Source organism: Trematomus bernacchii, unplaced genomic scaffold (genome assembly GCF_902827165.1).
Source record: "Trematomus bernacchii unplaced genomic scaffold, fTreBer1.1, whole genome shotgun sequence".
NCBI lineage: Eukaryota > Metazoa > Chordata > Actinopteri > Perciformes > Nototheniidae > Trematomus > Trematomus bernacchii.
The window spans coordinates 70,438-96,696 of record NW_022987633.1 but is presented as its reverse complement, the minus strand read 5'-3'; the positions used below and the strand labels follow the sequence as shown (position 1 = coordinate 96,696).

Here is a 26,259-nt window from a genome sequence, read left to right as displayed (position 1 = left end):
GTGGCTGTGTCTTTAGTTGAAAGCCCAGTGGCGATCTGCTCATCTCTCATTGAAATAATATGCTACAAAGGGGCGGACTGGCCATCTGTGTGTTGAACTTTCCTGTCGGCTCCCAGACCGTATTGAGGAGGGCAGAAGCAACAAGCTTCAGGTTCAATAACCCACTTTAGCTTAAATGACTGGAGAAAGGCGAGCTCTTCTTTGGAGGCCGTTGCATTTATTTAGCTGTTCTTCTGTTTCACAAAATACATCACAGAGCTCTGTTTTTCTGCTGCCTCGTTTCACTTCCAGAAACATACACACGCTCCCTCACTGTCGCTCTACCATCCACACACACACATGCACAAGCCACACCCCTCTCTCTCTCTCTTAAAGGGACAGCAATCTCATCTCACTCTGCATGACCCTAATATCATAACATGTGTGTTCTGGAGAATCACAGAACGGACGATCGTCCTTATTATTATGCCGTTTAAACCAATTATTTAAATGTGTCTGTTAAATTCGGCATCATGTAAGTTGCGCTGACAGGTCCACACACTGCTTCCCCGCAGCGAGGCTCCCCCCGCCCTCCTGTTAATAGTTCACGAGCGTCAAGCTCCTCAAACCCCCCCCCCCCCCCCGGTTGATAATTCTCGATCGTTGGCACGCTGATAAAAAAATGTTTTTCTAATGGCACTTCATATCAAAAAGGTTGCCAACCCCAGACAGACAGTCACCCTCTGTGAGGCAGAGTCAGACCCACATTTGCGCAGCGTTGCGTTCACGATACATACATAAAACAAAAAATTCCTCAGGCCAGCAGGCCACTTAACAGGCCAGGCCATCGGGAAACCTCCCGGTCCTCCCGATGGCCAGTCCGGGCCTGTGTGACCTAATGACTCAAAATCAGTGCTGGATCAAATAACTACACTTGCTGCATAGGACACACCTCTTTGTATAGCATTGTAATACTCAAAAAAAAATTATATTAATATTTTGATGGAAAAATTAGCTTATTTCTTCAATAACTTCCAGGTCATGTGACCTAATCACTCAAAAGCACTGCTGGGTCAAATTAGTACACTGGCTGCATAGGACACACCTCTTTCTATTGCATTTTAATACTTTAGATATTTTTATATTAATATTTGTATGGGGACATTTGCATATTGATTCAATAACTTCCAGGTCATGGGACCGAATCACTCAAAATAAGCTATGCATCAAATAACTACACTGGCTGCATAGGACACACCTATTTATATTGCATTTTAATACTTTAAACATTTTTATATGAATATTTTTGATGGAAATATTAGCATATTTCTTCAATAACTTATAGGTCATGTGACCTAATGACTCAAAATCAGTGCTGGATCAAATAACTACACTTGCTGCATAGGACACACCTCTTTTTGTTGCATTTGAATACTCTAAATATTTGTATATTAATATGTGTATGGGGAAATGAGCATATTGCTTCAATAACTTCCAGGTCATGTGACCTAATCCCTCAAAATCAATGCTGGGTCAAATAACTACACTGGCTGAATAGGACACACCTCTTTTTATTGCATTTTCACTCTAAATATTTTTTATTAATATTCTGATGGAAAAATGAGCATATTTCTTCAATAACTTCTAGATCATGTGACCTAATCACTCACACTCAGATATGGGTCAAATAACTACACTTGCTGCATAGGACACACCTCTTTTTATTGCATGTTAACCTGTTAAGACCTGAGCCTGTTTTTCAGGTCTCAGGCTCGAAAATGACATTCCCAGAACAAATGACCATACAGTATCTTCCCTTCTAAAAGGGTTAAATTAATAATCTTTGTTCTCAAAGTAATGATAAACCTGTGAGTTGGATGTAGAAAAGTCAGAATCAATATAGATGTTTTTTATTTTAAAGAAAATTCAGATTGAACATAGTAAAAAACTGTAAATTATAGTGTCCGTCCAAAGATTCTTTTTTACTTATAGTGAAAACTACCCTTGGATGATGGGTTAGTAGACTAAAAGCTTTAGGAATCCAAAGTACAACATATAATAAGTACCCTGTATCAAGATTGATGCAAAACAAGTGAAATTTGACCTTTATAGAGAGATTTAGCCAAAAAACCCCACTTCTGGGGTCATTTGGGTGGATTTTCCATATCTCTGGCCCCCCTTGGTCGATTTTGATGAATGAAATCTCTGTATAACCGCTAGAGCCAATGGGATCGAGGGAAAGTTCTACACACACAAACACGTTACCAAATAAGGAGTGAGAGTGACGCGTGGCCAAAACCGAAAGCTGCATGGTGGCTACCATTAGCAGCTAATTTATTTGCTCCGAATTTTACATACAAATTGAAATTATGGATTATAAATAATTTTTTCAAACCGACAGTCACATTATCAACCCATGGATCAACCTATACAGCCTCGTTTTTTTCTCGTTTTAATGCCATTGAACACGTCTTTTGATCTAATTGACAGCTACGGTGAGACGATCTGCCGTAAAAGCTCCGTAAAGGTACGTGTTGTGATGTCTATGTTTGCTTCCCCTGTCGCAAGTTCGCATCGCTCAGTGATGATACTATACCTATATAATCTGTGGAGTCTCAGCTTTAATCGGATATATTGTATGTGCAGCTACGATAAGTAATAAGGGTATTTTTATCTTGAGCTCTGTGCCGCAGTGCGTTAGAATCTTTTCACTCAGGGGTCATTTAGACGCTTCTTATGAGACTTGTGTTTTGTTTTGGTAAAAATGGTTCGTATCTTCAGTTAGCTGAGATTCTTCCCATTAATCTGGTGCTACACATTAATAGTTTCATAAATGTTAAGAAGCCCTGAGACACAGTCTCGAAAAAAAAACGTTGGGGGCCCCCCCCGTGGCCTTAGGACTGAAGAGGTTAAAGGAGACATGTCATGGCCATTTCCACTGATCATAATTCCATTGTTGAGGTCTACTAGAATAGATTTATATTGTGCAATTTTCCAAACTCACATTGGTTTCTCATACAGCATCTCTGTAAACTACGTGTATTCACTGAATTTCACTCTCTGCCTTTAACGGCTCATTGTAGCTCCAATAGCTCCAGCTCCCACCCTCCCTGTGAGCACAGTGTGCTCTGATTGGTCGGGACGTTGTGAATCGCGCTGAGCTCCGTGGAGGTGTTGTTTCCTTGTTTAGCGATACACAGCGAAACACAGCCAAACTCATCCTGAGCACACACAAACTCACAGCCGAAGTAAAAACAATAAGTGTGGCTTGATATTGAGTAAGAAAAAGGTTGATAAACGCTGTGAGAATGGGTCTGCAGAGAGAATATCACCGCGATCCCAACTGTCTGTTATCAGCCTGCAGCCAGGGAGGAGAAATCAGCAGAGCTGCCTGCACTGTGTGTGTGTGTGAGGAAGTCCGTGGATTGGTCAATTTGGACCAATCAGCGGGGGCTTATCTATGACGTATCTCCAACGAGGCGTTTTGGGGAGGTATTTTCTGTGTTAGAGTTTTACTCGCTACAGGGTGTACTTTGAGGGTTTTGACTCTGCACACCGTTTACATGCATAAAAACCTTCATAACACACAAGGGGACGGGTAATAACCGGAAAAGCATGACATGTCTCCTTATCCATATTAATATTTTGATGGGAAAATTAGCTTATTTCTTCAATAACTTCTAGGTCATGTGACCTAATGACTCCAAATCAGTGCTGGATCAAATAACTACACTTGCTGCATAGGACACACCTCTTTTTATTTCATTTGAATACTCTAAATATTTTATATTAATATTTTTATGGGAAAATGAGCATATTGCTTCAATACCTTCCAGGTCATGTGACCTTCACTCAAAATCAGCTATGGGTCAAATAACTACACTTGCTGCATGGACACACCTCTTTTTGTTGCATTTTAATACTCTAAATATTTTTATATTAATATTTGTATGGGAACATTTGCATATTGCTTGTAATTGGGATGAAGTCAACATCTGTTGAGTATTTTAACATAAAATAGATTGATTGTGTTGAATTGAAACCCAAAAAGGCAGCGGGTCCACCAGACCCACGAACACTGGCTGAATAACAAAAATATGAACACCACATAAGGGTTGAATAGAGGAAGTACTAGAATCCAATCTAAAGAGCTGTGTCTATTGTGTACAGACTAGTATTCAATTCAGAAAGTGATTTGAAGACATTCGGTCACATGACAGAGAAGCCATTGAAAAAAGAAACTGAATATTCCATAAAATATTAATATTAAATAGAGGAAGTACTATAATCCAATATAAAGAGGTGTGTCAATAGAGTGGTGCAGGGATGACGTATTTTTGTAGGCCGACCAGGAAATAAACTGAGCATGGGTTCCCTCGACAAAAAAGCAAAGGGATTTCTCCATAGGATTTTGGAAAATAGCTCGAAATAAGGTCTGTGGAAAACGAAGCTGTTTGATAAATGCACGTTTTGTTCAGCCAGATAATATCCACATGTCTACCCTAATTTTTTAATAATAAATCTAATGGCCAGAAGCAAAATGCTAACGTTATGCTATGGAACTACAGCCGAGTACAGCAGGGTCGCACGACTTCAACGTCACGCCAACTTAAGATCCATATTCAAACATACAGATTCAAAATTGTACAAGTTCAAGTGTTTGTTTTAACAGTTTGCAAGAGCGCAGGTACTTTCAAGCAGAACAGGGGCAAACAAACTGAGAGGAGTGTTTACGTGTTCGGCGTAATGACGTACAACGTCCTCGACAACTTCTGTAGTCCTATTCAGCCACTTTTTAACAACCATCGTTTTTTAAGACACGTAAACTCTTCAACAATCACCAGAGGGGTCACTGCTGATGTATTTAATGTCGTAGAACAAAACGTGATCCGTCTCTTAAATTTGTGTCAACCACAGACCTTATTTCAAGCTATTTTCCAAAATCCTATGGAGAAATCCCATTGACTCTGAGACGAGGGAACCGGTAGTGGTAAAATGCTAACTCACTTCTGGGTTTTAGGACTTGTCAATGTACCACTCTATTGTGTAAAGACTAGTATTCAATTCAGAAAGTGATTTTGAGTAATTAGGTCACATGACCTGGAAATTATTGAAGCAATATGCTAATTTCCCCATACAAATATTAATATAAAATATGTAAAGTATTAAATTGCAACAAAAAGAGGTGTGTCCTATGCAGCAAGTGTAGTTATTTGGTCCAGCATTGATTTTGAGTGATTAGGTCACATGACCTGGAAGTTATTGAATAAATATGCTAATTGTTCCATCAAAATATTAATTAAAAATATTTAGAGAGTGAAAATGCAATAAAAAGAGGTGTGTCCCAGTGGCGGCTGGTGGAAAATATTTTAGGTGGGGCTGTGGAAATGGTGATCAAACAATACTAGGGGGGTCCGGGGGGATGCTCCCCCGGTAAAAACTTTTGAGAATAGACCCCCTAAATGATGACTTCTGGTGATGTTAGAGGGGGGGGGGGGAAGGACAATTTGAGGCTTAAAAATATGAGAAGACTGATACCTCCATAACTTCAGTGTGGTTAGCTATGAATCTTCCAAAACTTCCAAACACCTTGTCCTGGACATAGTTTCTACAGCATAAACTGTGCAACAGTACAGTAGGCCCACACAAACTGCAGAACACCGGGGCTTTGGGAACACTCAAAATTACTTAAAATGATTTAATTCCCATTTAACCTGTTAAGGGGCTTTTTTCCCCTGTTTTTTTTCTCACGAAACTGTGTCTCAGGGCTTCTTAAAATGTAATAAACTATTCATGTGTCCTACTCAGAGGAAACGCAGCTAACTGATGATATGAACCATGTTTACCGAAACAAAACACAAGTCTCACAAGAAGCGTCTAAATGAGCCCTGAGCGAAAAAATGCTAACGCACTCTAGGTATAAATCAATCGATATACTTATCGGATATGCACAAACAAGCTTATGCTAACAAGCTGAGATTCCACAGATTCTAGAAATATAAGTATCATCACTGAGCGATCAGAACTCGCGACAGGGGAAGCAAATACAGACATCACACAACGTAGCTTTAGGTAGCAAAACACGGAGATATGCTCACCTTTTGCAGAATAACAATTCTGATCAAAAACGAGAAAAACGCAGCTGAAGGTTAATCCATAGGTTAATCCAATGTGTCTGTCACTTTGAAAAAATTATTGATGATCCATAATTCAATTTTTATGTCAAAAACTGAGTTTTCATTAGCTGCTAATGGTAGCTTCCAGAGTGTATGACAGCTTCCTGTTTTGTCTCCTTGGATACGAGTCCAAACAACTCACAGACTGCACCGGGCGCTGACGTAGGAGCCCTGTGACCATCAGATTTGACAACGCTGATTGGCTGAAATTATGTTTCGGCGGCATAGTTTAAAGATAGCAACAGTTGGCTTCTGCTGCACTTGCTGCACTCTCGTCTGGGGCGCGGCCGGCCCCTAGCGCCCCTATGGGCCGGCCGCCACTGGTGTGTCCTATGCAGCCAGTGTAGTTATTTGATGCATAGCTTATTTTGGGTGATTCGGTCACATGATCTGGAAGTTATTGATGCAATATGCTAATTTCCCCATACAATATTAATATAAAAATATTTAGAGTATTACAATGCAATACAAAGAGGTGTGTCCTATGCAGCCAGTGTAGTTATTTGACCCAGCACTGATTTTGAGTGATTAGGTCACATTACCTGGAAGGTATTGAAGCAATATGCTAATTTCCCCATACAAATATTAATATAAAATATGTAAAGTATTAAAATGCAATAAAAAGAGGTGTGTCCTATGCAGCAAGTGTAGTTATTTAACCCAGCGCTAATTTTGAGTGATTAGGTCATTATGCTCTAGAGTGGATTTGCTTCACATTCACACGATCGGGAAGCTGTCGATTTATTAAAAAGAACATTGTTCTTGTGTAATTGAAAAGTCATTTGTTGATGGTCCCTAAATGAAAGCCTCGTTTCGCGGAGAAGATCTCCCCGTCGTAATCCAGCCAGCAGCAGGGGAAACTGACGCTGCTGGCTGGTCCGCGAATGTCTGTCGAATATCCAACCTAAAACTAACTTCACCGCGGTAACCTACCGCACAAAGAGCCTTCAGGTTAGCAGTCACGAGCTGTTCGGGAGTCCGGTCACTTCCTACAAACTGCATCCTGCTGACAGGGAAGTTGATCCGAGTATTTTTTTATTTCATACTCCACAGTTTGCTTCGGTACCGAGAGACACGATGCTTTCTCTGGAGCAAGTGAAGCAGAGTTTGGAGAGAGCGGGGCAGGCTCACGTCCTGCAGTTCTGGCCAGAGCTGAGTGGTCTGGAGAGGGACGCTTTCCTCCAGGATCTGTCCCAGTTGGACCTGCAGCGGCTCCGGGAGCACTGTGAGGGGGCCGCCCGGGCTGCAGCCGCCCCGCCCGGCAGCCTGGACCGGCACATAGAGCCTGTCCCCCCGGAGAGCATCGGCAGCGTGAGGAGGAGCGGCTCAAAGGCTCTGACCGAGTGGGAACATGAAGGTGACTGAAACCTGTTAATGTCAGAGACTGTTGGCAAATACTTTGTAAAGTGAGGGAAGTAAGAAGAGGAAGACGGTGTCAGGTTACTGTGTTTGTCTGTGTTAATGTCAGAGATGTTCTGATCACTAATTCACATCCAGCCGCAGTATCCCCATAAAGCAGGTTATTAATAATGACCTGTCATCAGTCACTGGATCCAGCAGGAACTGGACCTGACTAAAGTACCTGTTCATTATACAGTCTATGGTTCATACAGAAGTTCAAATAGCATGTAGTTTATTGAAAAGTATGATATTCGCCTTTGAAATGTAGTGGAGTAAAAGTATAAAGTAGCATTAAAAGGAAATACTCAAGTAAAGTACATATGTCAAAAAGTACTTAAGTACAATAATTGAGTAAATGTACTTAGTAGCTTTCCACCGATGTGCTTACACATTGTTGCTTCAGTATTATTAATCTGATGTGATAAACAATAATATACTTTTCAAGTACTTTTACATTTAGCTAAACTTCTGTATTTTAACTTTTGCATTATATCTGCACTTTTGTTCTGAACATTGTGCTCTCAATAAGCAGCAGTTTAGTCCAGCATATTCTTATAATTGATGTTTTAAGTTGAAATGATCGCAGACATAATGTTCACTCTGATGGATTGTCATCCTCTTTATGATACCATATGACAGAAGTGTGCTATGGGTGCAGTTGTAAAGTATAAAGGCCTGCTCATGTGACACTTTATTTCCACAGGGCTGTTGCAAATCTCACAGAATCGAGTTGGAGTCCTGCTGCTGGCCGGGGGTCAGGGGACCCGTCTGGGTGTTCAGTACCCCAAAGGGATGTATAACGTTGGGCTACCAAGCAGCAAAACCTTGTATCAGATCCAGGCAGAGCGCATTCACAAGATCCAGCAGCTGGCTGACAGGAAGTATGGCTCCAAATCCACCGTGCCCTGGTAAGATGTTAGCTCTACTGTATGTTAGCTTTGTGCTAAGTGCCTTACTGCCAGTAGTGTAAGTACATGTACTCAAGCGCTGTACTTAAGTACAATTTCGAGATACTAGTACTTTACTTGAGTATTTCTACCTTGGCTACTTTGTACTTCTACTCCACTACATGTATTCAATACCTTGAGTTACTTTCCAGATGTGGATGAATGATGTGAAATATAACCAAGTCTTAAATCAGACTTTAGTTCCACCTGGAGTAAATCCACAAGCTACCCTGCAGTATACAAAGTCATTCAAACTAGCTGCACCTTTACCAGCTTTGAGAACACTTTCATGATCAATCATTATAAAACATATCATATATATTATTCTGAAATGGACCAATCTGCACAATGACTACTTTTACTTTTGATACTTTAACTATATTTTTAATGATAATTATTTTCTACTTTTACTTGAGTAACATTTTGAATGCAGTACCTTTACTATAACAGAGTATTCCTACACTGTGGTATTTCTACTTTTACTTAAGTATACGATCTGAGTACTTCTTCCACCTCTGCTTCCTGCTGTTTGGTGCTGGGCAGGAAGTCATGCTAGAGACAGCTGCTGCTGGTACCAAAGAGTGATCCTGAACCAGATCAGAATATTTACAACTCAAACAAGAAGCTAATGTTTAAGACTGTGTGATTATTACTTGTGTGTTTGCTGCTGCAAGCGACAGCTTTCACAAACAAGTAGTCATGTGATCTGTTGTTGATACAGAAATATCGATTATAGAAGCTTCACATAATGTTCACTGATAAAGACAGGACTGTTTTTAGCTTCATGATTGATTAACTTAAAGACGTTTTAAGATAAGAAAAGTCACCAACATTTTGCAGAGTAGACTAAATATATATATTAAAGTGGTAATCCTCTAACCCACAGGCTTCTGTTAAAGTGAACGGGTATGTACAGTATCTGAGCGATCCTCTAGAACGTTCTACAAGGCTGCTCTTTATCATCTCTGTTATTTAATACCAGCATTGAACCATTGGCACAGTTAATCAGAGATGATTTTAACATAAAGGGACTGACAATAAATGAAGAAGAACATAAGCTTTCCTTATATGCGGTCGACATGCTCTTATATCTTAGCCGGCAACAACAATCCCATACTTAAAGGACCTCATCTTAACTTTTGGATATTTCTCGGGCTTTAAAGTAAATGTAGATAAAACAGTGGCTATGGATTTAGGGGGAGGGATTTCACAAATGGTCAAACTTCAGAGTCGGTTTAAATGGCCTAAAATTGGCAGCAAATATCTTGGTATACAAATTCCCTCATCGTTAAAAAAAGTTATACGACACAAACTACAAGAGCATAATCCAAAACCTCAGTAAGGATCTGGACCGATGGGCAACACTATGTGAGCCGCATTGAGACTTTACCTATGACTGTGTGGCAGAGGCCCCTATATCCATTTCAAATGTTACCTGTTGATATCCCTAAGTCTACATTTGAGAAATTAGACAGACTTTTTCAAAAATGTATATGGCAGGGAAGGCGACCAAGAATAAAACTGAAAATGGTAAACCTCTTGTCTATACTGTTGCAATTCTTCAGGTACATAATGACCAGTGAGTTCACTCTGGCTCCCACTGAGAAGTTCTTCAAGGAGAACCATTACTTTGGTATGGAGCCCTCAAACATTGTTATGTTTGAGCAGAGGATGATCCCAGCAGTGACCTTCGATGGAAAGGTCATCTTGCAGGGGAAAGGAAAGCTAGCCATGGCCCCAGGTAGGAGAAGATCCAGACTCTAACATCAGGGAATCACTTTGGCTTCACTCATCATGTGTTCAGCACAGTTTGAGGCAATGCGCCATGTTTCTGTGTCAGATGGGAATGGAGGACTGTACCAGGCGCTGGTGGACAACAAGGTGCTGGAGGACATGAAGACGAGGGGAGTGGAGTACCTGCACGTCTACTGTGTGGACAACATCCTGGTCAAAATGGCCGACCCTGTGTTCATTGGGTTCTGTGTGAGCAAAGGGGCCGACTGCGGAGCCAAGGTAGAGTCGGATCAAACATTAGATATAACAGTCCAATCTAAGGAAATATGCTTATCTGCTTTCCCTATGTCATGTCTGTGCTTTTTAGATAAAACTGAAGCAGGGAGGCGTTCTTTTTTCTCTCTGTAAAGATCAAACACAATTTGTTCAAAACTAAAACATAGCTTTAATGGATTGTGGTAGATTTATTTTTGACGCCGTTTGCTGCTAAACTAAGCTAAGCTAACCATGTCCTGACTCCAGCACTGTTCTTAACACACAGACATGAGCATGATATCAATTTATTTTGCAAAGGAATATACGTTTATAAAATAAGTAATGTTATGTTGAAGAAAACATGAACATTTAGAAAATATAGCCACTTTCTTGTTTGAACAACGAGATGTTAAATACATGAGGGTTTAGGATTTCTAAGCATAAATGCAATCACTAGAAGTAAAACATCTAATGCTAGGCTGTAAGCGGACGACATAACAGTCACATGACTTCACCACTTCTTAGCTAAAGTAGCAAATGTTTACCATGATGATGTTTAGTAGTCTCATTGAGACACTTTTTAGGGTGACTAAATAAGCCTTTTAGACACATGCGTATAAGCTTCAGACATTCTCCAGTGGGGTAATTACTGAGGTATTATATGATTTCAAACAAAACATTAAAAACTCTTCAGCTTGTGTTAATGAAGACCTTATTTCAGGCCCACTTTCAGATACGAAGGGGTAAAATGCTAACTAATTTCTAGTTAAAGGACTCATTCCTGCACCACTCACACTTGTAATAAGAGCTACTCACCAGCAGTCAGATAAAAAAAGACACATGTCAATCCCAGTCTGTCCCTCTCTGCTGTCAGGTGGTGGAGAAGGCGTGCCCTGCAGAGCCGGTGGGGGTGGTCTGCAGGGTGCGGGGGGTCTCCCAGGTGGTGGAGTACAGCGAGATCCAGCCGGAGACAGCGGAGCTGCGAGGACCTGGGGGAGGGCTGGTGTACAGTGCTGGAAACATCTGCAACCACTTCTTCACCAGGGCCTTCCTGCAGGACGTGGCAGAGTAAGTTTACTGTCACATGTGGAGAGGAACACAGTGTGTGGGGGGGGGGGGGCACAGTGAGAGAAATCCCACTGACTTAAATGTAAAACAACGACACATAGAAATACAAAGTTCAGATGAATACCTCAATACATATATTCAAAGGTAAACTTATGGCCACTTTTGGCGGACGAGTTCTACTAAAGAGTGCCAGAGGTCCAAGAAGTACTCAGATCTGTTCAGTAAAAGTAGCAATACTAAACCAACTCTGTTACAAGTAAAAGTCGTGCATTCAGCAAATTGTATTTAAGTTCAAATGCAAACATATTGGTATCAAAATATACTTTAAGTACAAAAAGTAAAATTACTCCTTTTCCAGTATGGCCCATATCAGATTAAAAAATATTACATTTGTGAATTATAATTATTATTAATGCATTAATATCAATGTTCACTTGGTAAAGGTGGGGATTATTTAAATTACTTGCTATACTGCTGGGTAACTTAACGTATAATAATACATAATATGTACACAGTGGCGTTTTTATATGTACAAAAGTGGTGGGGCACAAAAAACGTAGATGTTTATATATAAGCTTCTGCAGTGACGTGCAGTGAGGTTCATGGCTGGTGAGGCACTGGCACTGACTCTTCAGGTTTACAAATATTATATTTTGACCTAAATTAAAATATTCTATTATTTTCAAAAGCTTTTTTAGTCTGATGCTTCGATTAATTTTAAACAGACAGTTCAACAAAAGGATACCCAAAAAATGTAATTTCATCATTTAAATATTGTATTGTTCTCTCTTAGTAAGATCCCATTTTCAATAAAATGGCGGTCTTACCTTGACTTGAAGATGAAGTCCATTTGCCTATCCTTCTGGACAAACATTTCTATTACTTTTTCGTAAAAGTCCTCCTTATCTTCCTGTAGTTTCAAAAGTCGAATCATAAATCTAATCGATAGATTTATGATTCGAAAATGATAAAAGTAGGTAGACATGTGGATATTATCCGGCTGAACAAAACGTGCATTTATCTAACAGGTACGTTTCCCACAGATCTTATTTAGAGCTATTTTCTAAAATCCTACAGTATGGAGAAACCTCATTGCTTTTTTGTCGAGGGAAGCCATGCGCAGCTTACTTCCGGGTTTTAGGATGCGTCACTGCACCTCTCTCGTCTCCTCTTCACACACTACACTTTTCGCGGCACACGTACTTACAGCCAATCAGCTCTGAATGATGTGAGATGACGTATGGTGGGTATGTCAGCACAGTGCCCCTATGGTGATTATTTTTTTGCCGCACACATTGAATAGAAAAATACTCTGCATGCGCAGTGTAGTTTTTACAGTACCCATTCACTTAGGCAGTGAGAGAGAGGGGCTAGATCGGGGCTTGACCCACGTCGCTCAAAACGTCTCAATAGGCACACACTGTAGACACTAATTAGAAGAACACAGACTAAAACAGCAATGTACAGACGAATCAGATGTATTTTCTTTGCATTTTTTTGTAATTATTATTTGAATACTTTCTGCTGACACTAGGTGGACCTGCCCCTAATGACCAGTCGCCACTGTATGTACATAAAACAGTACCAGTACATCAAAGTTGAACTTAGGTACAGTACTTGAGTAAATGTACTTGGTTACATTCCACCACTGAAGAGTGCTTTAGATCATTCAAATCTGAACATTTGTCTGCCATGCTGACTTAACAAACATTTGGGATATTCTGTATTTTCATAATATTTTCAACAAAGCCCATGGCCATCCCAAACCAGCAGTGAATGCATCTGCAGCTCTATCTGGAGCGGAAATACGGAAGTCCTCACAGAGCTCCACTGCTGTTGGAAGATAAATGAGCCTCACTGCACTGGCTGACACTTTCCTTCATTACCACACACTGAAGTTATTGAGACTCAATCCCTGCTGCCACAAATACTCACTAAATACACTTTGAGGTTCACCTTAGCGAATAATACAAAATAACAAGCTAAGTAAAGGAAAAAAATAAACTGGGCTGTAAATATGTGTAGTGCCCATGTCAGCGGTTATTTCCAAAATAAATATTGTGTTTACATCAGCGATCACTGCCTGCCATTATGAATCTAAATGTAATGTCCTCAGGTCCCATGTCCTCACCACACCAGCTTCCTCTGCCACAGACTGTTTCTGTCCAGAGGCAGAACACTTGGTCTGTACCTCATGATGTGTCCTGATTGATGTGGTGATGCTCAAATGTGACTGAACTTATACATCTTAATGAGAGATGTTTATGAAAGTGAATTACTTAACATATTTAGGTTTAAAAATAATTAGTAAAGTAGCAAAGCTTCAGTTCACAGTTTTGTTTTAGTTAAACCGATTGTTTCAGTGTGGGCAGTAAAAAGGTTATATCTTACCCAGGCTCCGCCCTCTACTGGACTCTATGGGTACTACCTCTCAACCATACCATGCGAGCATTCACCTACTGAGATATCTATAAACGTAGCCGGCCCCTCTGGGCGGGCCTACCTGAATGCGTGCGCAAGCCCACCGTATATAAGGCGGCCACGCCTCCTGACTGTCATCCTTTTCTCTTCAGCGAGCGAGCAACAACTGAAGCAGAGAAAGTAAAACGTTTGAAAGAAGAAGAAAGAGTTATCATACCTTCATGGAGTCGCCACTTCTAGAGACCCAGGCCTGTCCTTCGTGCCCTGGCTTAATAGCGGGCGCCAATCCCCGAGGCCGAGGCGGTGCCATTCACGTTCTCAATTCCAGCGGGGCGGATGGCTCCGTTTGCCGGGGAGGAGGATGGTTATGGCTAGAAAGGATCCGTCTTGTGTAAAACTCTGGCGAGAGTTTGCAAGTCACGTGGCTGAATGTTTACGTTTGGCAGGCAGCCTTTCAGTTACGATCGTTAACATCAGTGGGCCACAGCAAATGATGGTGAGAAGCTAAACTATCTATTAATTATGTCAATTACAGGGAGTGTGATTGTTGAAATAGGGTGTTAGCGGTCTTGCTGTTCAAAGAAGAATGACAACACTGTAGATCACCAACACTATGGTTTATTTTTAATTCACAGGCAAGTCAACGTTGTCGCAGTAAAAGTCCCAAGATAGCTCCTGGTGCAATAAAATGTTCCCTTTCAGTGTTTTACTATTATGTCTGATGTTTCTCTATTAATATTGCTGCTGCATTAATGTGTATGTTGCATGTTACTGCTGTAGATGTGTTTCCGAGCCGCTCCGATTACAACGAGAGTTACAACGAGAACGTGATGTCATATTTACACAAGACGGATCCTTTCTAGCCATAACCGAGGAGGATGACGAGGACTTCTCGTTGTCGGGCACTTCCGGGTCCGGCGTCCATGGAAGTCCACTGCCCAGGTCGGTACTTCCCCCTAGGTGATGACCATGGCGGCGGAGCGTGGCCATCTGCTCCCAGCAGGCAGCAGGCTGGGCAGAGAGCCTCTGCCCCGCTGCCGCGTGACAGGGCGGCTGCAAATAAACATGGGTGTGTTGGGGGGATCACGCCGCATGGCACTTTCCAAAAAGACCGTGATGATCTCCTGGGAGCCCCCGTGTTTACGGAAGGGCTCTTTGGATCGATTTCCTTGGTCACGTGGATGAGGAGTAGTCACAGCTTGACGTATGCTGCTTCTTGCTCATCCTCAGAGGACAGAACACTGTCCCACACTCGCCGCCCCTTGTAAAGGAAAGGAGCCAGCAGGTGGGCGCGCGCACGTGAGTGGAATAAACCGCAGAAAGTGATGTCAAAGCACTGTGCGGGTTCAAGAGACGCTATTGCCGGCGTGCTGTTGTCAGAAAACACACCTTGTCTGGTACAATAGCTCCGATTAATGCGTTTCACCGTTGAATGTGAAACACAGCGTTAATACGAAGGCGCGCGGCCCCCGTGAGAGTGGCCGTGGTGCGTTCAGGGACCTCCGCAGTAGAACGGTGGGTTACGTATTGTAACCCTAGTTCTAGAGTGGTGTGTGTGTGTCAGGGTTCCCGCGGGGTTTTAAAAAGTCTTAAAAAGTCTTAAATTTGATAATCTGAATTTAAGGCCTTAAAAAGGTCTTAAATATGACCAAAAAAATAAGAAAGGTCTTAAATATGATTTAGAAGGTCTTAAAAATGATGGGATTTGAAAGGTACTTCTGTGTTGCGATCGCGTCTAAAATGTGTTTTGGGGGAAATGTCCGGGCTGCAAAGTAACGGTAATAGCCTTTCAGTTCCCCCCAACAATTTGTATTGAAATAAATCAACATGGAACCAGTAATCACTAACTCTGTTTCCCCCGGCCCCTTAACGGAGAACACCCAGCTAGTAACCTAGCAACCAAGCTTCAGCAAGCGGCAGTCAGAAACTCATGTCTCTTCGAATCTACTTACAAATAAATATGGGGAAGTGTAAGTTCAACCGTATTTGGTTGGAAAACATCGAATTTAGTGCTTGGTTGAAACCAGTGGAGGGGAACGTGTTTGAAGCCCGCTGCACCTTTTGCAAAATAAATTAGCGTTTGTTTGGCTAATGTAGCGTTAGCTAGTGCAGCGTTAGCTAGTGCAGCAGCTCCCGCAACAACACCGTTGGACCTCCGGGCGACGTTTGGGTCTACGTCAACCCTAAAAGCGGAGGTGCTGTAGTGTATACGCTAAATACCGTAGTTAAACACCAATCATACAACAGCAACGATGAAAGATTGTAGCCAAGGCAGCAGAGCTCTGAATATAGCTCTTGTTACTCTCTCTCTCTCTCTCTCTCACACACACACACACACACACACACACACACACACACACACACACACACACACACACACTAGGGCTGCTCGATTATGGCAAAAATCATAATCACGATTATTTAGGTCAATAATTGATATCACGATTATTAAATAAGATTATTCATTGACTTTGAAAACATCCATTTATTGAACTTTAAAACAAATAATAATTTGAACAGTATCTTTTTAACTGTTGATTACCCTGAACGTATAATTCAACTGAAAAACCAATACAAAAATAAATTAAATAAATGATATATTTAAATAAATAATATCAAAATAATAAATACCAATAAACAAGATCAACAAATATTTTGGAGCGCACTTCCACAAGCTACTAAACATATATAAATATGATAAATAAAAATAAATTAGACTAAAATTAATTAGATCAAATATGTTGTAGTGCACTGTCACAACCTAGCAAAGCTAAATAATAGGTTTTTTCGATTATGTTTTTGTAATTGTGGCAGGCCAAAATCGTAATTGCGATTAAAATACGATTAATTGCACAGCCCTAACACACACACACAAGCACACACAGAGACACATACACACTTTTTGGCTAACACAGTTCTGTACTGTTATGCTGTTATGTTCAGTCATTGTTCTTATGTTGAACATGAATACATTTGATTTGTAAGTAATTATGGGACGTATTTCTTCTTTCATAGCAATTTTCCTTCATACTTTCTTGCCGTGAAATAGGTCTTAAATTCTATTCGAAGTGGTCTTAAAAAGTCTTAAATTTGAGTTGGCGAAACCTGCAGGAACCCTGGTGTGTGTGTGTGTGTGAAAAATGGATTCAGTAAAAACGATTGCATTTATCCCAGAGTAAGAGTCATCTCTCTCCACAATTCCACATTCCCCCATAATGTCCGTTTCAAAGAGACGGCGTTATGACAGAGCCGCGGCCCCACGAGAGCGTGCCGCGGTGCGTTCAAGGACCTCAGTAGAAAATGGGCCCTTTCTGTGTCAGCCCCCCATGGGCCAAACTTCCTTTTATGGAAGGTTTGGCAGCGGAGTAGGCCACCAGAGATTACTACAGCTTCTTAGCTGCGGCTCCACAGCTGCTTGCATGTCCCCTAAACACAGTTTTATGGGGAATGGAAGCTCAGCTGTGTACTGAGTCTGACAGAGTGGATGGACAGGACACTGAGACTGGGTTACTCACTCCAGTTTTGCAGCGTCCCTCCTCCATTCAGGGACATGAGAGAGGCACATCTATCCTCCTAGGAGGAGATAGGTTTCCTTTCAACAGAAATTCAGGCCCTGTTGCAAGAACGGTGGGTTACGTATTGTAACCCTAGTTCTAGAGTGATGTGTGTGTGAAAAATGCATTCAATAAAAACGATTGCATTCATCCCAGAGTAAAGTCATCTCTCTCCACAATTCAAAATTTCCCCATAATGTCTCGTTGAAATCGGCAAGATCCGTTTCATACGATGTTAATTGGGCACCCATTATGAGACACAATTCCCCTCTCGCCACCCCAGCTGTAACTCCAGTAAAGTAGGCAGCCAGTGGGCGTGCGCATGTGAGTGTGATTAATCGCAGGAAGTGCTGTCAAAGCGCTGTGCGGGTGCAGGGACATTATGGCCGGCGTGTTGCAGAAAACACACCTCGCCTAGTGTAATAGCTCCGATTGATGCATTTCACCGTCTGTGTGAAGACGGCGTTATGACGGGGTGCGTTCAAGGACCTCTGTAGAAAATCGGCCCTTTCTGTGTCAGCCCCCCATGAGCCAATCTTCCTTTTATGGAAGGTTTGGCGGCGGAGTGGGCCGCCAGAGAGTGCTACAGCTTAGCTGCGACTCCACAGCTGCTTGCATGTCCCCTAACACAGTCTTATGGGGAATGGAAGCTTCGCTGTGTACTGACAGAGTGGATGGACAGGACACTGAAACTGGGGTAGTTTTGCAGCATCCCTCCTCCATTCAGGGGCTTAAGAGAGGCACATCTATCATCCCAGGAGGAGATAGGTTTCCTTTCAACAGAGATTCAGGCCCTGTTGCAAAAACAGGCTGTGGGTGTTTCTCAATGTCGAGTAAAGCTGCTCCAGAGCCACTATTTCAAGCATACTATGTCATTGAGTGCTGCCGAAGGACTGTTCCAATGTCCAGCATACTTGGAAATCTACCGAGCCCGGCGTACTTCTTAGCGAGAAATTTCGAGGCTGCACATGCGTAGACATCGCGGTCTTAAAATCCCCACAATACTTTGCGCACGGACCAATTTCCCCAAATCTGTGGCAGAAAATGTAAGACTCTCATATGACGCACACTTGCTCGCCTGTTCCACTCTTAGTTTTCCGAATGCCAGGAAGTATTCTTGCCTCGCTTCTGAAGCAAGTGACTCGGAAGACATGTGCTACCAAGCAAGCGTACTCGAGATTGAGAAACACCCTCTGTCTGTTGTGCACTTTCAGGAGAGAGAAAAGGGGCTTTACTCCATGTACTTCCTGGTTCCCAAGAAGACAGGAGAATTCAGACCCATTCTGGATCTTCAGAATCAGAATCAGAATCAGAATCAGAATACCTTTATTAGTCCCACAGAGGGGACATTTGCATCGTTACAGCAGGAAAGAGCCACAGACAGCTTAATGTTACCTATGTTAAGAAAAAAGTACTAAGTTATGATATAATAGAAAAAATATAATATAGAAAATAAAAGTAAAAGAAAAAAATACTTTCCAAAATACAAATCCTGTAACAGTTCTTAGGGTTTAGCAGCCAGGTATATATTACACAGTTATTAATGGCTTATGTATATAATGTAATGTATATATTGCACATATAGCACATATTGCACATAGTATGATGTTATTTAACTGCAGCAAGTTACACAATTTACAAGATACAAAATGCAACAAAAAAACACACCTTGTAACGGTTCTAAGGATTAGCAGCCTGAATCAGCACATTGCCTGAAAAAAGTTATGTAAACCAATTACTGAAACTAGGGCAGCAGGGCGATTGGTTCACAACCATCGACCTGAAGGACGCTTACTTTCATGTCGAAAATTGCTTCAAAGCACAGAAAGTATTTGCATTTTGCCTTCCAGGGGGTAGCCTACGAGTACAACAGACTACCGTTTGGCTACTCCTTATCCCCACGCACGTTCAGCAAATGTGTGGCCACAGCATTTCAGCCGCTTCGCGACCATGGCATGAGGGTTTTATAATACGACCTCATAGTCATGTCCAGGTCCAGGGAAGAGGCAAACACAGCCCAATTGATCCAAGTGGCTTGCGGTCAATTGGAAGAAGAGTAGTCCCATACCTCACCAGCAGGTGGGGTATCTGGGGATTTTTGCTCGATGCAGGCAGACTACGTGCCACCCTGTCAGAGAGCAGACAGGCATCCCTGCTTCAGGCAGTTTGCAGACTGCGACAGGGGGCAACGGTGACAGCTTTGACCATCATGCAGACTCTGGGTCTCATGGCGGCTGCTCACCTCGTGGTACCGCTGGGGTTACTTACTCGCCTGCAGAGGTGGTTTTCCGGCCTTCGTTAGATCCCAAGAGGCACAAATGACGTCTGGGGACCATACCCCCCCCCCCCCTCAGTGGAGGGCAACCTCCGATACTGGGGGTCCCCAAAGCATCTGCGGAGGGGAACTCCGCTGGGGCGGGTGACCTCCTACGTCACGGTGTTCAAGATGCATCCGTGACAGGATGGGGGGGGACCTGCCTAGAGAGAGCTATAGGTGGTGGCTGGCCTCTGACAGAAACTCGGCACATCAACCTTCTAGAGCTACGGGCAGTAGTACTGCTCCTACAGCACTGCAAACGCTTACTACAGGGCAAACATGTGCTGGTGAGGAGCGACAACCGCACCACAGTGGCTTACATCAACAGGCAGGACGGAGTCAGCTCCGCCGCCTTGTTTAGCACAGCGGCCTCAGAGAATGTTTTTATCTCTGAAGGCCCCCCACATTCCGGGACTGGAGAACAGGGCGGCCGGCCTCATGTCAAGAAGCGGGCCCCTGCCAGACGAATGGTGGTTCTCCCTGGCTCGGCAGGACAATCCACTTTGGGGGTGGACACGTTTGCACACGAGCCATGGCCAAGATAGCTGCTCTACGCCTTTCCACCGCTGCGTCTCATTCTCCCCCTCCTGGAGAGGGTGAGACGAGAACGTCTGTCAGTCATCCTAGTGGCCCCAGGTCGCCGCTTGGCGCCATGGTACGCAGAGGTGACACAGATGATGGTGGGCCAGCCCTGGACGGTTCCTCAGGTCTGGGGGGCGATGTCTCAGGAAGCTGGTGCAATAGGGGCGTTACCCACTCTGGGCCAACCTCTCCAGGCTTGGCTCCTGAGAGGGACAGGCTGAGACAGGGGGGACTGTCTGACAAAGTTATTCAGACTATCCAGGCAGCAAGAGCAGGATCACAGCCTGTTACAGGACGAAGTGGTTGGGATTCCAGCGATGGTGTGAAGAAAGGAGTCTAGAGCCCCTATCTTGTACGCTGGGCTCTATTCTGTCCTACTTACAGATACTGGTGGACATGGGGCTTGCTCATTCCACAGTTAAGGTGTATGCAGCAGCCATTTCGTCCTGCCATGAGAGATTTGACGGCAGGTCCGCTTTCAGTCAACCGCTTATGACGCGGTTTTTGCAGGGGGTCAGGAGACATCGCCCAGTGGTGCGGGCCTCCACCCGCAATGGGATCTGCCGTTGGTGCTCAAGGCTCTGGTCACAGAACCATTTGAGCCTCAGGAGCTCCCTGAAAGCACTGTCATTGAAAACAGCTTTGCTGCTTGCCCTGACTTCGGTCAGGAGAGTGTCCGAGCTGGCCGCTCTGTCGGTGCACCCGAGTTGCCTTTTGATCCGGGGTGACCGTAGCGGAGCGACACTCAGACCAAACCCCTCCTATGTTCCCAAGAACCTAAGGAGTTCGTTCAGGTCGAGGGCTATACAGTTAAATGGCTTTAATCTTCCACCCCATATTGGGGACAGGGAGGCTAGATTGCACCTCCTCTGCCCAGTGTGTGCGCTGGCATGTTATGTAGGGCTCACAACTTCCATTAGGCGCACTGAACAGCTGTTTGTGTGCTTTTGGGATGGTGTGGCCGGTAAAGCTCTGTCCAAGAAACGCCTGACAGGATGGCTCTGCGAGTGCATTTCACATGTCTATGGACAGGCGGGGAGAGCCTTCCCCACTGGGGTCCATGCACACTCTACACGTGGTATGGCTGTATCAACAGCCTTGTTCAACGGCGTGAGTGTGGAGGGCATATGCACGGCGGCGTCTTGGTCTATGCCAGGCCCCTTCATAAGGTTTTATTTTTTGGACATGTCTGGCTCCTTTTCATCGTCTGTGCTTGCTGGGGCAACACAGGACTGGTGAGGGGGGGGGATGTGGGTCAGTAGGTATCTGACCCCCCCCCCCCTGGACGTAATGCGCAGTAAGCCGTCCATGAGGCGTGTGTGAGTGTGGGGGACATGTGTGAGTGTGGGGGACATGGTGCACTTACGTTCTCCCCATGCTCCTTAGGGACCCGGGAAACATGGTGCACGGTAAGCCCCATGCAGGGCTGGAGGACAGGCGGGGAGAGCCTTCCTCACTATTTTCCATGCACACTCTTCACGAGGTAAGCGTGTGTGAGTGTGCTCTACCCAGCCAAGTAAACTGCGCCCCCGACTTCTCCACGGTCACAGCCGGAGGAGAAGAAGTTGCGGTGCAGTGGCTGTTTTCCAAAAGCCGGTCAGGGGCAGTGTGATGGGTCGATGTTGTTGGACGACAGGGCGTTTATGCATCAGGGCTCCACCCAATGTACCCATAGAGTCCAGTAGAGGGCAGAGCCTGTGTAAGATATAACGGGGGGTTACGTATTGTAACCCTAGTTATATAAGCACAGGCGGAGCCCTCCTACTTGGGGCCCTGTCTGTCCTATGCCGCTCGCTGAAGAGGGTGTAGGATGACAGTCAGGAGGTGTGGCCGCCTTATATACGGTGGGCTTGTGCACGCACTCAGGTAGGCCCGCCCCGAGGGGCCGGCTACGTTTATAGATATCTCAGTAGGTGAATGCTCGCATAGTATGGTTAAGATGTAGTACTCATAGAGTCCAGTAGAGGGCTCCGCCTGTGCTTATATAACTAGGGTTACAATACGTAACCCCCCGTTTCTGACTCCATGAGCTGACATAACTAACCCTAACCCATGTTATGACCACTAAAGGACCTGGGGAATAACAGTGATGTCATTTTATTTCCTCCCTCTCATTAATCATCACACCCTAAGGGTTGTAACTGAGGATGAGAGTCAAACACCGTTTGCTTCTCTCACAACCAGCTGTGTATATTACCCAAAATTCTCACTTTTATTTTGTTGTTTTTTTACTTCCATACAAAATGTCTCTAACAAGGAGGATTAAACACAGTGTCGTGAGGTGTGACTTGGCCTTTTTATACACAGGTTTGTAATAAATTAGAGTCTGTCTGTCCGTCCAAATGATTCTTCTGAAGTCAAATATTTTCACAACTCAACTTTGGAATTACGCTTTAACAACTGGCCACTCTAAAACATATTTTGTGGATTATTCATTTTCCCCAGCAGACTACTCCTGAAGGTTTTAGTGAATCTCTGACCCTGCCAGGACAAAGTTTGCACTTCATTAACACTTTTGTACCCTATTTATAAATTACAAAAAAACAACAAAAAATGTAACTAGATTTATGACACAACTTTGTGAATTCCTGACCTCAGAGGATAAACCCTGTTGTGACATCCTATAAAGCAGTGGTTCTCAAACTTTTTCTTTCAGGCCCCCCCTTTGGAGAAAAAAAGAAGTCGGGGCCCCCCCAACACAAGTCAGGCTCAGTGGCGGCGCCAGAGATTTATTTTGGGGGTGCTGTGGGGTAGCTTGACGTTTCATGCTCAAACATTTAGGGTTTCCCATGAATGTACCGGGCGCTACAGAGGAACTTTCTACTGCAACACTCCCCACACATATACACAATGTACCCGCGACTGTTACGGGCCGTCTCCACAGCAGCGTTAAAAAATCTTGAAACGCTTCTGCCCATTCACTTTGAATGGGGTGACGTCACTTTCCCTCACTCTTCGCCGAAATGCTTTGTGGGCAGGCGAGCGGAGATTTTCAGGATTTTGAGGATTCAAAGTTGAACAATGTTCAACTTTTGAAGCTGAGGTGGAAGCGTCAGCCAATCAAATCCCGTGTACGCAAATCTGACAGTTCAAGCTCTAGCCAATCAAACGGCGTGTATGCTGGGAGAGTCATACCGCAGGTCATTTCCTCATATTCCAAAAAATGGAGGAGAAATTAGCGGTAGCGAATCAATCACCCGGTGCTTTATGACCAGACCTACCGGGATACAAACCGGAGGAGCCAGGCATGGAGGGAGGTGGCAGAGACAGTGGTAGGTTTTCGCCTGTTTTGGGGAGTTTATATCCAGTTTACTTCGGGCTTTTTTGCTTCGTATGTCCCGGGCGGGAGATTGATGTGATTGGTTGCTCGCAAAAAATCCTCAAGCTTCAGATACGCCCACCTCCAAGATTTTTTTAACGCTGCTGTGGAGACGGCCCGTTACAATGAAGGCTCGATAATCAGCTCACGGCATATAGGTGTAAGCAGAGGTAAAGTGCAGTTTTTATAGGTGGTGTGTGGACCTCACATAGGGGGGTCCGGGGGCAAGCTCCCCCGGGAAGATTTATTTTAAAATATTGAAGTTAAATGCATCAATCTGGTGCACTTTGAGAGCAAAATGAAGAGATCTATGGATACATCTCTCAACACCTATATGAAACAGAACTGTAAACAGATTTACTTTTTCTTTATGGATATTTTACAAATCACCCTTTTAAACTTTATTCTTTTTTTACTGTCATAGTATTTCATACCTGTTTTTCATTTATTCTCTTATCTTTTTATAACTATAATGATCATATAAACGTGTGCCTCGGAAATAATTGTTTACATTAATGGTGACCAAAACGTTTGAGACCCACTGAGATAACACTGAGAGAGTCCTTTAGTTCACTGAGTCTCTCAGTCTGACAGGAGAGGACTCTCCTCCACTTTGTTGTTGAAAAAACTCCTTATATCCGTTAGCGTAGCTCGCTAGCACCAGAAGCTAACAACAACGATCTCCGGTACCGGTGCGCTCTCTCTCTTTTGCTCGCGCACACACACACAAAATGGCTCGTTCCACACACACACAGAGCCAAGCTTTAATGAAACACAGAGACCCAGACGTAATAGTACTGTACTGTATCATATTATTTTCGAATCAATAATTTTTCAAATTATGATTTTCTTTTTTTTTTATCTTTTTTTTTTTTTTTTTTTAATAACCATTTTTCCTCCTGGTCTCTCCCTGTCATCCCCCCACTTTGGCAACCACTGCTATAAAGTAAATGCTCTTGATTTACTACGATTTTTTTCATCTTACAGGAAGTTTGAAGGCCAACTGAAACAGCATGTTGCATTAAAGAAAGTGCCCTTTGTGGACTCATGTGGCAATCAAGTCAAACCCATCAAACCTAATGGCATAAAGATGGAGAAATTTGTGTTTGATGTCTTTCCATTCTCAAGGTACATGTTTTAATCTATTATATTTGGTCTTTAGCTATTATCATCTGTTGTTTTACTCTACATGAAGTAGCATTAAATCATAAAAGAGTATCTGTACAGTTCATTTTTAATATGTTCCATCTATCTTTTGAAAGGAACTTTGTTGCATTTGAGGTTGTGAGGGAGGATGAGTTCTCCCCCCTGAAGAACGCAGGCGGAGCTGCTACAGACACCCCCACCACGGCCCGGGCCTCTCTGCTGACTCAGCACCTCCGCTGGGCGGCCGCTGCAGGAGCCGCTCTGTGTGATGAACACGGGAACACCCTCCCTGCTCCAAGGTTCATAAAACATCCATTGTGTCAGGACTTTCACTCTAACCTTATATAGTGGAGATACAATTTCATAAGTGAAGGATTTAGTTGGATTCCCAAATCTTCAGATAGTTTAAAATAAAAACTGAATGTATGCAGTGTGCTGTTTGGTTTGACAGAAAAGGATCTGTTATTGGAGGCTGTATCTGGCTTTAAAGAGATCACGTCCTGTAAGAAATAAAGGACTAAATCCTCAACTAAACTAAATAAATGTTCAGCTTTTTAGTGCTTTTGAGAGGAGAAATGCTCACAGCGACAGCATATGTGCTTGAGAATGTAGTATTAGATAGACTGGGAAAATCTGTATCCATCCATGAAATCTAAACATGTTATTTTTCCCATAGTGCATCAGCAGGGGACACTGCTCCAGCGCAGTGGGAGATTTCACCGCTGGTTTCCTACTTTGGAGAGGTAAGGACATGAACCTGCCCACAGATCCATGTAAAACATGAAACATGTTGAAGAGATTTCAACTGGTTTTCAACTCTGGTAACTGCAGTTACAAGAGTTGATTTCTTTTTTTAATTGTTTTAAATTTGAAATAAGTGGTAGCTTGAACATAGTGCTGTCACCCCCATTGTGAAGTCTGAATACAGTGGTGTAGTTCACCCTCCATCTCCTCCTGCAGGGCCTGGAGATGCTGAAAGGGAGGACGCTGCAAACTCCGCTCATTCTGGATGAAGAAAAGGCCAAAGAGCTGCGGGCTCAGCAACACCTCTGTGAAAAATAAAGTAGTGTGAGAGGAGCAGAGATTCAGTGAGCTGGAGCGAAGGATGGAGAAGATAACTGGGATGGATTCAGCCTAAGAATGCACAATTGTTTAAATACATTTTTGAACTGTATTTGAAGATAATCAAATCAAACTGTCATACATGTCATGTCATTCTCTCTTTGTTGAGGAACATCTACATATCATGGGATTTAAAACCAATAGAACAAAAATAAGGGACGAGCAATGAGTTTTTTTTTGTACATGTTTCTAAAAATATATACAAAAGAATACAACCTATATCCTTTCCCTGTCTTTT

The 26,259-nt window shown here is 43.2% G+C and overlaps 1 protein-coding gene across 1 annotated transcript; it reads left to right on the top strand.

Moving 5' to 3' along the window:
* Nucleotides 1-7,014: 7,014 nt before the first annotated feature.
* Nucleotides 7,015-26,248, top strand: uap1l1 (UDP-N-acetylglucosamine pyrophosphorylase 1, like 1). Its single transcript, XM_034133056.1, has 9 exons — nucleotides 7,015-7,512; nucleotides 8,260-8,464; nucleotides 10,069-10,244; nucleotides 10,344-10,516; nucleotides 11,367-11,560; nucleotides 24,741-24,881; nucleotides 25,016-25,198; nucleotides 25,576-25,642; nucleotides 25,860-26,248. Exons 1-9 carry the CDS (start codon nucleotides 7,233-7,235, stop codon nucleotides 25,959-25,961), a joined length of 1,521 nt encoding a protein of 506 aa, XP_033988947.1. The 5' UTR covers nucleotides 7,015-7,232; the 3' UTR covers nucleotides 25,962-26,248.
* Nucleotides 26,249-26,259: the final 11 nt, after the last annotated feature.